Source organism: Macrobrachium rosenbergii, chromosome 12 (genome assembly GCF_040412425.1).
Source record: "Macrobrachium rosenbergii isolate ZJJX-2024 chromosome 12, ASM4041242v1, whole genome shotgun sequence".
Lineage (NCBI taxonomy): Eukaryota > Metazoa > Arthropoda > Malacostraca > Decapoda > Palaemonidae > Macrobrachium > Macrobrachium rosenbergii.
This window is the reverse complement of record NC_089752.1, coordinates 51,212,671-51,227,243: the sequence shown is the minus strand read 5'-3', so window position 1 is coordinate 51,227,243 and position 14,573 is coordinate 51,212,671. Positions and strand designations below refer to the sequence as shown.

The following is a 14,573-nucleotide window of genomic DNA, read 5'->3' as shown; positions in this document are numbered from 1 at the left end:
CTTTTAATGTTTACAACATTGCCCGTGCAGTCAAACTGAATGACAAGAATTTTTCTCGAACATACTTATAGACAAATGAGAACCACGAACTCTGCCGCCTGCTTCTCCCTTCTGTTCGCATATCCTGAACGTTGTGAAGGATTGTCAGGAAAAAACAAATCCAATTTTTTCACGACACCCTTCTCTGACCCTTTGCATTCAGGGTCAGCTATCCTAAGCACTTTCTTCTCACTCATTTATTTTATTTTGCAATGTTCTAAATCACTCTTCACAAAGGTGGAGGCATAAAAAATAGTTCCTCCAGCTTTTCTTTTCCCTCTATATATCTTCATCCAATATTTTCTTTGGAATTTGACTTGTCATCTATTCTTTCAAAATGGCTGATACAGTTGGCATTTTTTTAATTACTTAAGGGATTTTGACAAAGGAAAAATCTATTTCTGAGGAAGGCCCCGTGTCACCTGGTGAAATTCCATACTAACACGAATTTCTAGGTATAAAATGCTAGATATACCAGAGAAAAAGAGCTTTCAGGGGAATGCTGTTACTTACTCCCAGATCGAGTGTCTTCCTAAGGAAGACATCGGTATAACCAAGGGTGAGGAAAGGATCACAACCACAGAGCCACACCCGACAGATATCCCATGTCAAAACTCCCGAAGAGAGCGGTGAGCTATACAACCCTCACACACAGGCGTCTGCCTGTCTGGCGACACCAGCGCCCACCTTACATTCATTCCAGACTAGGCACCACCCACAGGCTTGGCATGCGCAAGTAGGGGGGCGAAAGCCACTTCTGGGAGGGTCACTGGTGGGACACAGGGCCTTCTCAGAAATAGATTTTCCCTTTGCGTCAAATCCTCTCTGAGTCCAGCCCCGTGTCAGCCGTGAAATAGTGATAGAGAATCATGCCAAGACTGCAAACTACAAGGAAATATAAGGTGATCTGAAGAAAAAAACATGTTATGGAAACGGATTTAATGAGAATATCTCTCCACATGAAAAATGGATTATTACATGAAAATACAGTAATACGACCTCAAAAGTAGAATACAAAAATCAATACACCAAACAATATAGCAAAGTAAAATACATTCACTAATACTAAGATTATATGAGTAAATATAAACTTATAACTAATCATAAGAGACATCTACAACACGAGAAAATTTATGGGGGTGACATGGAGCAAAATAAAAACAGCCCAGTACCTCAAGACAATCCAAAAATTACAGCATGTCAAAATACAGTCACCAAAAGATAATAAAAGACACAATAATATCAATATGAGGAGCAAGGCAGTGAGGCATGATCATCCAGAAGGGCAGGCAGAGAAGTAAATGAGGCAGGCGGGCGGGGGAGGGGGAAGGATAAAGATACTAAGGTGGGGAATGACACTCTCACAGCCACTGTAGAAAATTTCAGGGCTTGAGTGATTTTAACAGTGGCGTTTAAAACACTAGGGAGGTGATTTCCATCCCGTGATATTTGGTAAGTTCTGAAAAATCTATATTATGAAAATAATAGTGGAAGTAGCTACTGCACGGGATATCATGAACCTAGGGACTGAACTGGTTAGCTTGTTTAATGAAATACAGAATTTGTTGCCTTATAGCATTTAACTAAAGAGTTCCACCTTTCTCTCTGATAAAAGAGGACCCGATTTACACTGTGTGGAGTTCTTTAAAAGGTAAGACTTTAAGGTATAGACTGGAATAAGGATCTGTCCTGTGGGAAGAGGCACCACCTTCCAAGGAGACCACTCTGTCTTGAGGGTCCTCATTTTTAGCTAAAAATCTACGGTCAGGAGAAAGGGAGGGTCCCGGACGGGAGGAAACTAACAAAAATCATCACTCTCTAGAGAGAGCCGACAGCTCTGAAATTCTGGCACCCAGCTGCTTAACTGTAGAAATAAGGTTTTCCTTAACAGATCCAAATAAGTGCATTGAGAGTTGTCAATCAGATGCCAACTTAAGAACATCATTGAGAAACCACGCAACAGAATGGGCGATAGGTCTCAGACGAGCGCATGCCTAGAATAGATGAAAGTAAGAATCTGTAAGGTCAATTTTTAAACCATATAAGAATACCTTCTTCAGGACTGACTTAGCTTTGGTATTAGTGGCCGGGCAAGGCCTTTTTCAAACAATGATCTAAAGAAGGTAACTGCTAGGTTAGTAGTCATGGTTGGGCTTCAGATGCCTTCAAAAAAGAAGCCACTTTGACTGCTGAGTCATATTGTCTGAGTCTTTGAGGAAGCTGACACAGTCTTGGTTTGTACTATTTGGGTCAGTCTGGGATTGGGAACTGATGACTTGCAACCCGAGTCTTGAAGTAGAGGGAACCAATTGCTCTCTTTGGCCAATAAGGGGCTACCAGGCCAGTTGACCTTTGAATGACCTGAGTTTGTGCAGTACTTCTCAACAGCAAGTTTATTGGGGGAACAGGTAAATCTTCTCCAACTGTTCCAGTTCCATGGTCATTGCGCTGTGGCATACGCCTGAGGGTCCAGGTTCGGGCACATAACAGGGAAGCTGAAGTTGCTCTCCCGTCGCGAACAGATCCACTTTCTGGAGACCCGAACCCGGCGGTAACCAATTGAAAGACTCTCCCCAGAGACTAATCCGTCTTCCAACGGAGTGGTCGGACAGAATCCGCCATCACGCCCGCACTCCGCTAGGTGGGTGGGCTGACAGATGCCAGTTGTGCTTGTTCGGGCCAGGGAGAAAATAGCTACTATAACCTGGTTTACGCGACCGGGATTTGGAGCCGCCCTGTTGATGCAATGAACTACCACGGCGCTGTCCAACACCAGTCTGATATGGACCCGCCTGGGGGGCGGGATTTTCATGTTAAAATACCGCCATAGCTTCCAAGGTGTTTATGGGAACCACAAAACATTGTAGACCACGCTTTTGTACTTTTTGTTTTGGCGTATCACCCCTCCCCAGCGCTTAATGAGGCGCCCGCAGAACCACCAGCGACCGAGGAGGGAACTGAAGTCGGGACTGTCTTGGACAGGCCATTGATCAGGGGACCAAGGCCGCATTCTCGCCTTTAAAAACTGGGGATGGAGGAGACCTTGTCTCTGAGCTCGACATTGCCTCGACCAGCCAAACCTGTTTATGTCCTTTAATTTTGCTTTCTTTAAGAGCAGGTCCGTCACTGAGGCAAATTGAAGGAACCGAGGATTCTTTCTGGGCCCAGTGGGATGCTGCTTGTCTCTCAGGAATTTCCTGGTAAGGGAGGCTGTCTCTCCCGCTTGGGAGGCGGAGGGATAACGTGCAATGAGGACAGATCCCACTGGAGACCCAGCCACTGAAACCGGGACTGATTCAGTTGAAAGCCCAACGACCCAGGAAGTTGATGATCAGGCCGTGGGCCTTCCGGCATTCTAGAACTGTTGCTGCCAAATTATCCAATTGTCTAGGCACGCTGCTAGGGATATCCTCGGGACCGAGAGTTGTTGCACTACCGCGTCCGCCAGCTTTGTAAATATCCTGGGGCAAATATTTAGACCGAAAGGCATGACCCTGAAGGCAGGCTTGTTTCCCGGGAGTCTGAAACCCAGGAACGGAGAGAAGCTCCAACCGACGTGATAGTAAGCCGCCTGAAAGATCGAGCAGAGGTGGCAACGCTCCACGCGGAAGTGCAGAGTCCGCACTCATGCCATCGTAGTTATGCAAAATTTGTCGATTTATGTAATGATTTAGACGCCATAGATCCAGAATCACTTCTTTGCTGACCGAGAGTCTTTCTTCGAACAGTGAACAACCTGCCTTGAAATTTGAGGTGCCGATTTCTTTATTGCTCGCTTGTTGAGCAGTTCCCACCACATAGTCCCTGTAGGACTCTTGAGGGTGGCTGGTAAAACCTGATCAGGAGGGGGTCCTTGGTCCAGCTCCACCCCTAGACCTTTGGACACAATGCTGTGTGCCCAAGGGCGACTGAAGGGACCACTGGTCTCTGAACCAGTAAAGATCACCACCTACCTGACTGTTCTCAGGTGGGAGGAAGGGTTTGTTCCCTCTACCACGTCCAGGTTTTACCTCTTGGGGCGGTGTTGGACTTGCCTCTGTAAGGGTCCGACCTCTTCCCCTTGCACTTATTACGCCGTGAAAGAACCCACGGCCCTCAGGTAGGATTGCATGCCGGTGAGGCGACGATTTATGGCAGTGCAGCAGGATTGAGCTGGTTGGACCAGCACGTATTGTTGGGGATGAGTCTTAGAGGTGTGGAGGGCTGCACACTGCCGAGACCGGGACAGCTTGAACAACCGCCTGATGATGAGGCTCTGTGTCTCCTGAACCGCTACCAGACTTAGTCTGGGAGCCGGCTAGATTCTGGGGTCTTGGCGCTTGTGTTGAGATACCCCAACGAGCCAAGACTTTGGTTGGCTCTAGTAGCCTCCACTCAGCACACTGGCTACGCTTCAAAGAGGTTAGGCCCAGATAGAGCTCCTCTTCGAGCTTGTTAGGCTCATGACATATGGTGGCTTCAGCAAAGATGAATCTCCTGCATTCCAGCTTAGCTGCCATAAAGCAAATAGGTCTGGTCTGAAACCCTGCCAACAGGGATTTAGCCAGAACCTGAAAGAAGGGCTCATCTGCACAGGAGACGGCAGTCGCCTGTGAGGCAGACGGAGTTCAAGGACCGGGCTAGCCTAGTCCGGGCCTCAAATTCTGCTCAGCAAGGCTTCCGTGAGCTTAGGAAGCTGTTCAATAACTGAGTAGACGCACAGTAAGCGTCCAGCTTCTACAGGGGATGTGGGAGTCTGTCTCCTTTAATTGAGGCAAAGGTTGCTGTCAAAGCATGCTCGAGCCGTAGCCAGAGCCACTTGTTTATGCATGGAGTCGGGTAACTTATCACCTAGGGGCAACATGGTGTAGTTGCCTTGAAAGGTGTAAGCTGGAGCCTCTCTGCCTGCCACCTGTAAGAGTGCGAGGAGAGCCGACTGAGCTTGGTCCTAGGGAAGATCACCGGGGCTCTAGGGACCTTGTCCGAATGCACCCAGGCTTCCTCCTGGCCAGCCCAACGGGCCTGGGTAAGGGAGGCAGAGGATCGAGGAAACCTCTAGTTCCTCTAAACGTCTCGGTGCCAAGACCTCAACTGTCAATGCATCGCACGAAGGGCAAAAACGCCATGGGTTCCTTTACATCAAAGAGGGAGATCAGCCGTGTCAGGGATACATACTGCGTTCAGCTCACGCCGCGAGCCGCCATTCCCGCCAGTATATATCATGGTCAGAAGCCTCAGATATTTGGGAGAGTTCAACTCGACCTCCGCCGAGAACCCTCGAAAGCGAAGTTTGCAAACGCCTCAGGTCAGGCAGGCTGGCAAGGAGGGCTGGTCTTGGTGCCCTCTTTACCGCGCTTTGCCCGAGGTTCCAGGTTTGTTCCGGAGGCCACAGGTACGGACCCAGCTCTTCGACGGGGAAAGGAGATGAATGGAAGACGAGGACTTAAAGCCCTTCGCTCCATGAAGTCTTCAGCTTCAACTTGGGGACAGCTGATGGAGCCCTGTCACCCAAGGGGTGAAGACTTAACGGGCCTGGAAAAAGAAGATACAGAGGAAGATGGGGAATCAAAAGGGCGCCCGCCGCAACCTCACTTACCTCACTACCCACCACTTGGTCCGGCTCTGTGTTCATCGGGTTCCAGGTCCAAGCGCCCATGCTACATCCTCCGACACCTCCCGCATAAAGGATGTCCTCTTGGGGTGGTTGGGTCGCATCCCGATCTGAATGATGCACCAACCCTCGAAACCGCAGCAGCAACCCGGGCGCTGCAAAGCAGGTCCGCAACTTACGTCGAGGACATAAGGTTTCCCCGACGGGTACATTTTTCCGAACCCAGCCACCCAGGCGCGAGAGACTCTTGGGAAGTCTTCTTGGAGGACTCGTCCGCCTGGAAGAGAACAGACGATTAGGATTGAACAGAAATATAAATCCGCAAACAATATAAGCACTACACCGATATGAGGGACGTAAGAATGAGAAGCTATATCTTACCGACTAGGTCCTGATGCTAGCGATAGAGCGGCAAACCTCACAGCTGTCGGGGTGCCAAACAATGAGGTCATCCAACCGACCGCACAGCCAGCATGGGTCCGGCACACCACATGTCCATAAGGTTGTTGGAGGGAAGCGGTGCACCCTCTCACAACGAACAGTCTGTAAGTGTAAAGTACATGAACCACACCACTCTAAGCAACCTAAAGCTGGAAGGCCAGGTATTTCCACCCACTACCGGAATGCTCCGGCGGAGAGAAAACCCTCACAGAGACGACCACCGCCATAAATTAAACAGAGTGGAAGGCAAGATATTTCCGGTCACCGGAATACTCTCATGAACGGAAGGTTTGAGACAACAGGGACCCACCACAAGGGCTGCCAGCAATAAAGACGGAACTCGGGTAGAACACCGGACTCAATAAAACACATAAAATAAGTGTAGTGGCGGAGTGAGAAGCTCACTCCGCCAGATAATATATAAGATATAAGATACAAATGATGGTAATAATGAAAAAATCACCTCCGGAAACCGGAGGTATCCCTCTCTCTCTCTCTCTCTCCCCCAATCCCGAATCTTCCCGCCAGAGAAACAAAGGTGGGTGAGGTGACCGTCATCGCAAGGCCAAGTATAATATAAGCCGGAGTAGCGCCAACAACCTAACCAAGCAACTCGACGGAGAGTGGTTTAGAACAAAGAAAGAATGTTCAAACCCGCCTGATCTTGGAGAGTGGCAACGAAACATCAAACAAACACAGCGCTGCCAGAGACTAGTTCTGGGAGGGAACGAATCTCACCAGAGGTAGTCCCCAACTGGAGAAAACGCCATCTAGCGTCACCGCACGAATAGGGCAAGAGCTGGGCCTGAGATGAGGGGAGGAGGGTTGTTGGGGTAGGGGGAGAGGAGAAGGCTAAGATAGGCGAAAACAGGAGACAAGGGAAAGTAATTCACCCACTCGACTGCAATCACATCGCCACGCCAAGAAACATAATACAAGCTGCAGGACAAGCCTACTCCTGAGGAAAGGGATGCACCAAGGACTCAACGCCTGACTCCTGCCTAGACAGAGTCTAGGTGGAACGTGGCTTAGGCATGGCCTTAGGCTAACGGAAAGGAGTAAGGGGAGGTGGGGAGGGAATAACAGGGAGAGAAATTCTGTGCCGAGAACCAACCAGGACCGAAAGAGAGGGGGAAAAAAAGGCACTATAGCCTAGAGGAGGCACACCCAATGAACTCTACTCCTTCGAAAAGAAGGGGGAGGACAAAGGGGTCTCACTCTGCCACCCCATTAACGGCCACTGGGGAAAAGCAACAAACTCCTCAACCTGATGATCCACCCTACGCCTAACCTACGAGGAGGGCGGAGGTCAAGGTTTAGCAATTTGAGCCTAACAATATGAAAGGCTGTTGGTCAAAAACCCACACAAATATAATATAAAAACCATCACAAATAAACACAATATATATAAAATATATATATATTTCCAAGAATAATGTGCTCATCGAGGTCTCCTAGCTCCGAGGAGCGGTGTCAGACAATCGGCTGACGCCTTATGAAGAGGCAACAATTCCGTGTATAGCACCAACGCAATATAATAATAATAATGGTAAATAAGAAGACCAACCTGGGAACTCATCCCGGAGGGGAAACCTAAGCGGGAATGACGGAACCCTTGTATAGGGGAATTCTTTCCATGGGGGGTCTTTTGTTTTACTAAACAAAACTCCAGTAAAACACCCCCTTCTTGAAACACCGCCAGGAAGAGATCCGGGGGAAAGATAAGTAATATAACGACAAGGAGACAACCCAGACAGAATAGACTGAAAGGGTAACCTCACGGGTCGACATGGTTGGCTAGGGGACGCCGTGGGCGTCATAACAACAACTTACACCTGAAATACGGACTGATGCAGCCACACTTATCGAAAAAACCCCACAGTAAGATGGTACTTAACTTAGAGATGGTGAAACTGCTAGAAGACATAAAAAAGCAGGAAAAACACCCAAATAACACAAGCACAAAAATCCAGGTGTTGATGATCACGTGCTAGAAAAAATGGAATGAATGTAGTGGTGTGGTGTCGACCATATGGACGCCCCGAGCGTGGGGGTTAAGTAACGTCACCGCTCTCTTCGAGGAGTTTTGACATGGGATATCTATCGAAAGTGCAGCTCTGTGGTTGTGATCCTTTCACTACCCTTGGTTATACCGACGTCTAGGCAAGACGCCTCGATCTGGGGGTAGTAACCTGCATTCCTGAACTCTTTTTTCTCTGTATATCAGCATTTTATACCTAGAAATTCGTGTTAGTATGGAATTTCACTGGCTGACACGGGGCTGGACTCAGAAAAATGGATATAAATGGGTCAGAATTTGCCTTAGTCAATATCTCCTTACATTCACTCTATGATACTAATGGATTTGTAGAAAATTTCACAAGTAACGGCTATGAATGGCACTTAGCCTTTTTTAGCGGATGTGCACAAGAGGCCTATCTCCCAGCACCTTAAGGCTTATGTAGTTTATGAAATCCCCAAAGGTGCAGATGCCTGGCCATATTTTGTGTGGTCGAAGACTGGTTGATGCCCAAAGGATACAGTGTGTTTGCAGTCTAGAATACCATAGATTACAAAACATGTTAAATGCCATAACAAATCAAATGCCTTTGTTGAAAATTGTACGAAATTGTGTGGAGTTATCTCCACCCATTGAAAGAAAAAGTTTCTGTAAACAGTTGCACCATTCAAGATCCTCTAAAGTAGGGGAAGTCAATGTTACTACAGAACCTTGTATTTTAATAATGTGCACTAACACCGTTTTTACTTGAAAGAGGAACAGTAAAATCAAGGGGAGGAACTTTCAGCATCAGTAAAGGTAATAATTATAAAACACAGGTTCACAATTGATCTCGAAAGAATATGAAGAAGAAGCAACAGCTGTCGATTACATGATGGAGAGACTCGGAATAAATAATCCCCTTTGATTACTCGCAGGATATATCCAAGGCCTTGTGGATATTGGAAATTTGTACCGTGCAGTAAAAACACTGTCTGTATGGCTGTCACTACGTACTGTACAGGAGGTATATATGCTTGTAAACAACACTGTTTACACTGTACAGTGTATTTTTATTTCAATGCCAGAATGCTTACATGGGTCGGACTTCAAAAACTTGCATGAAATGTTTACAAATCCTCCCCCTCCTCCACCACTGTCCCCTCGTCCTCCAGGAGGTCATGAAGTGGCAGAATTCCAATAGAACTGAAAGAATCGGAATCAAGTGTAGGAAATCAAGGCAGTTCAAATGAGTGTCATATTACCAAGAATAGAATAACCAAAATGAAACGGGTAGTTAAATTCATCACTTATAGAATATATAATTTGAAAACATTCAATTCTTATGCAGAATGGATACCCCACCTCCTCTTTCTGTTTCAGTTCCCGCCTAAAGCAAAGAACTTTCCCAGAAGCCAGCAGAAATCAAGGAAGTCGTCAGAGGTCATCGGAGTCTTACGGAAAAAGGGATTTTTGCGTAACAGTCCCTCTGGTGGAGACTTTGGATTGGTAAGAGAAATTTACTTCAGAACTTCATAGAACTGTAAGAAACCGGTTGGCTAGAAGTAAGGAGGCCTGCAATCCCCCTGTGCAATCCCCCTGTGATGAATGTTGTTTCTTGACTTCGCAAGTCCTCAGTGATTCCACGACAAGTTCCGGATTGTATGATGAGCCCGTCAATTTTTTTCTTTTTTGGCTAACTTAGAGTTGAGAAGTTCTTTGGCAATGCATGAATAGAATATTTCAATAACTAATGTGTGCAACCACTGGATCTGATCCTCTGCTGCAGTGACTAAACTTTAGGCATTAATGAAACTGAATTTTTAGTTAATGTTTCAGCATGTCCCTTCAACTAGCCTTGTGATTCTCCAGTACAAAATGTGAGCCATTTAAAATGGGTCCTTTCAAACCCGTCTTGAAGATCTAATGGATAAGCTATTATATATGTTGAGTATCTGAATAGTTGCACTAACATGCAAACCTATAAACGAATTGAATATGGTCTTTTGCAAATTTGATGTAGTCTGACAAATTTGACTTTTATTTTTATTGGAAATGCTTTTTGCTGAGCAGCAGTACCAATATGCATATAAAATCTGAAAAATGCTTCAGTTCATAGGTCCTAATTCCTTTACACTTGAATTGTGGAAAAGTCTCCCTGATGATGTTGTTCAATTAGAACCTCAAAATTTCAAGCGAAGAGGTAAGTCATTACTACCCTAAAGCAATTCCCCTTGTATTTTATCATTTATTTATAGTTTTATTTATTTGTTTATTATTTATTAATTTATTTTTCTTTTCTAAAAACTGATCTCTTCTTTTTGTATTCCCTATTATCTTCTGTTACTTCTTTCAAATGAACACCATATTCTTTGGAAGTTTGAATTTCAAGTCAATGACCCCTGTTGGCTTGTCCTGTATGAATGAGATTCATCTTCTGAATAATAACAATAACAATTGGATAATTAATAAGCCTCCACTCTACATTAACAATGCGGAGGGTCGCCAGTGGGAAGCTGTTTTTTTTTAGTTTGGGGAAGAAAAAATTTGAGTAAAAATCAAGAATCTGGAATAACTTAACCTAACCTAACCACATTTCACCAGCTTTAAAAATCTTAATGTTAATGAAAACCATAACACATCTCACTTCATAACACTGAATGAGTTTAGCCTAGAAGAAACTTTTCAGACACCTTATGGCAAACATGACATAACTGAACAACAGAATTGGAAAGGAACTTCCGAAAGCGCTGAGACCTGGTAACTACTCCGCCATTGCGCATGCATAACTGCAGATCACACTTAAAAGAAAGAACAAACTTGTGAATTACATTACGAAAACAATGATGTAATTCTGCACCTGAGTAGCTGCTTACTAACGTCACGAGATTCACCGGTTATCTGACAGGGCCTTGGCTTTATTAATCCGTACTATATATATATTTTTACGTTTTTCCGTGGTTTTAGTTTGAAATATGCTCTGTGAGACAGGTAGCAACAATTTAAGTTAATTTAGCCTTGTGATTCTGACTTCATGGGTACGGGAAAACGTAAAAAAGAGGAAAAACAAAGGAGAATTTCATATGAGCATAGGGCTCTGGTTACTGGAGGGAAATATTACGTAAAACACGTGAGCAAATTTAAAGGAGTGTATTTACATAAATGATATCAGTACGGGAAAAGAGGAACTCGAGTAGATTACTATCTGAAGGAGATTCCTACTGGATTGAATGAAACTGGGGGATTCAGACACAGCCCGAGAAGCTTCCACTTAAATAGGATCCTCTGAAATGAGAGATATATGCACATTATACGCCAGTAATGAAAATAGACAAAAGAATAATGAATTCGAGGCCAAGACTGGAGGGTGCCAAAGGAGCAATAAAGAATTAATACTGCTGATGCAAGAGGTGCACGGACATTAGACAAGGGAGATTTCTGGCTTTCTCTTTAAGAAAATTACAGAGACAAAAGCGTGACTGAAATGGGGCTCTTCCAGGGCACTTTACCTTAGCAGATTTTCCGAGGGGTGAGAAAGTGCAGTCCGGATGACTTGCGATTCCGAGGGCGAGTTTCTTCCACGTGGTGGGATGCAAGGCTTCCGTAAAGGGGCATGATGGGGACTCCTCGAAACTCCAAGCAATGGCGTGTGGGCTCGAGAATACGGGTCGAAGGGCACGAGGAAAAGTATACTGGAAAGGGCCACGTGGTTAGGATGCAAGGGCATCGATGGGGCCAGGTGTTGGGGACGTCTTCACAAGTTCACTCATATCCTCCAGCCGGCGCAGTGTCGAGACCTCGTGGGCTTTGCTTTTATCCCCTCCTATGGGGCGGGGTGCGTCCAACACAGATGCTTTGACTCATTGCACCTGCTGCGCGGGGAGGTTTTGGGCCTGTAGGAGAAACACTAAGCCAGATTACTTTTTGCCTCGAAGGAAAGATCTTTATCAAAAATGGGAGCGCCTTTAATCTTTTAAACCCTTGTTTTTAAGTCGATAGACAGATGGTCTATCGATCGGCCGGCTGGCAGTAAATGAAACACGACAGAACAACCAACAACAACAAAGGAGAGGGGGAGGGAGGCAATTTGCTGGCAATTCTTGCTAATCATAATACCTCCCCATACAAGATGATGTACATACCTCATGGGTGTGTACATCGATATTCAAGAATGAGCGGCAAATGCTTTACGTTACTCTACATTCTGCCTTGCAATGAACTTTACTCCTAAGGGTTTTATGAAGCTGTGACATTACTTTAATAACACATTGGGACAATTTTCGTTAACAGAACGCAAAAGTGATTTAAACACTTGCAAAAGAATAATTACTTTTAGATTTGGTTACCCACTGGTAACTTTATAATGTGACTCGAACAATTGTGAATTATAGACCACGTATGAGGCTATGGCCAACAAAATGAAAAGAAAGTTATTATTCAAGAATTAAAATACACGGTTACTTAATTTTAGATAAAATGCATGCGGTTAGTACAATCTGCCTTGAAGAGGCTGTGTAAATGAAAACAGCGTTTATTTTGTAAATGACATCCCCTTTACGCGATACTGCAATGACTATACATATTCGCATTGATAATTTATCTTCGTTTTTAACGTACTTTGCTTAGCCGGCCCCACACGGATTTTGACAGCTGGGTAATGCGGGCGAGAGTATTCGCGAGGTTTTAATTCGCTAACCTTAAACTACGCTAATTTTATGCGTCTACTGCCTACTCAATGTTATGACGGGCGAGCAGACAAAAGATGTGGGGTAGGACAACCAGCGATCTTGGAAGGAATGGAAGGGGGAAAGGGATAATAATAACAAAGGAAAATTACCAAGACGTTACGAATGAAACTTGACCGCATATGAAAGGTGGGACACGTCTCTCAGAGCTTACGAAAAAGGGGCATTTAAATCACAAGGGCAAGAGTTTATGACTCGCGATTCATTAAAATAAAGATAACTAAATGACTAAAAGAAAGTAAATGATATTGGCAGAAGAGCTAAGGAAAAAGAGTGAGGATTTTATTGTGTTAGGCGGGAATTTATCGTCCTTTGTCTATAAATTACGCCCGGACTATCACTTCAGTCCCAGGGCGAGAAAGTGCACCGACTCCTTCAGGAGGTTGACATGCACGCCCGGTGCCAAGGTATGGGCACAAGGGCGTGCCACTCTCACTCTGTTATTCTTAATGATTTATACATTGTGTGGGGATGGTATCCCATTTAATTGCCTCTTGTGGGGATAATTTAAGGGAAGATTAATAAAGGTGATAAGAGATAGCAGTTCCTGAGGAACGGAGGAGAAGATAGTGGAGGCCTGACATCCCCTTCTGGATTAGGGTGCAAAGACCTTCGAAAGATGAAATGGTGGCACAGGTGCCATGGGGAGCTCTGGAGCTCTTTAGCTACCTGGAAATTCCCACGCCGTGTAATTTCGCCTTTCGAGCCTTTCTCAATGGGACAGTCATCCTCGGCGGGAAGCGGAGGGCCCGCGACCGGAGGGCGGCACGGAGTACCACCTGGGCCTGCTGATCGACAGCTGGCGCGGAGCGTGTTCCGTGCTGGTTCTACCCATAATCGTCGCGGCTCTTGTAGTTCATCGGCCAAGTGAGATATGGCAGAACTCCTGACTTGCAATTGCGTCGGGCGACGGGCTGAGGCAGAGAGGAGGCGGTCGGGTGGCGTGCGGCTCGCGAGGTAACGCTGACCAGCTCAGGCACGGGTTGCGGCCGCACCTGCAGGTGAGCTTCGCGGTGGTCGGGAGGAACCGTCTCTCTGGCCGACGCTGGTAGCGGTGCCAGGCCGGGGAAGAGAGGGGTCCTGAGTTGGATCCCGTGAATGGAGATCGCGTGGCGGCTCTGGCGCTGGCACTAGGCAGCGTCCAGGCGCTATCAGAGGTTTCTTGGGCCTGCGTCGGTCAGGACGACGAAGCTGGCCCTGCTCGGGCATGCAAAGTGGCACCGGCAGGAATTTGGCATCTCCTGAAGGGAGATCTGATTGGGGCCTGGCACTGGCACTGAGGCAGGGCCGGGCATTGGAATTGGATCGGAAACCGATCGAGGGGGCCCTGTACATCGTACTCAGGTGGCACTGGTGGGGACTGCGTCCTCCTGATACCTAGGGGCCGCCAGTCTTGGCTGAGGGTAAGCGGGGAGGATTACTCGCTACCATGAATGATTCGGGGAATGTGGACCCTAGATTGTCGTGATTTCGGTGGGGACTGGAAAAGTCCTGTCCCAGGATGACGTCATAGCCTCCGGGAGATGGCTTGCTACTGCAAGATTGCAAATTTTGGATTGGTGAGGTCTTGTGACTCTCAATTGACCGTGGGAGTATCATTTTAAATTGATTTATTCCCGCGATCGTGACGAAGTTTCGCTCTATTGACAATAGCCCGTGAGGGGAACTCTGTGTCCTTCGGATGAGGGGATTTGTCGCCAGTCCTCGAAAGCAGTGACTCAGCGTGCTGGCTGGCTACCTCGTGAGGGGCCCGCGACAG

The 14,573-nt window shown here is 46.4% G+C and overlaps 1 protein-coding gene across 1 annotated transcript in view; it reads left to right on the top strand.

Annotated features, from left to right (window-relative positions):
- Positions 1-14,573, top strand: part of LOC136844011 (uncharacterized) — a 117,046-nt gene that overhangs the window by 14,226 nt on the left and 88,247 nt on the right. Inside the window, exon 5 of the mRNA XM_067113021.1 lies at positions 9,453-9,578. Coding sequence (XP_066969122.1) covers positions 9,453-9,578 — 126 coding nt within the window. The remainder of the gene's footprint in view (positions 1-9,452; positions 9,579-14,573) is intronic.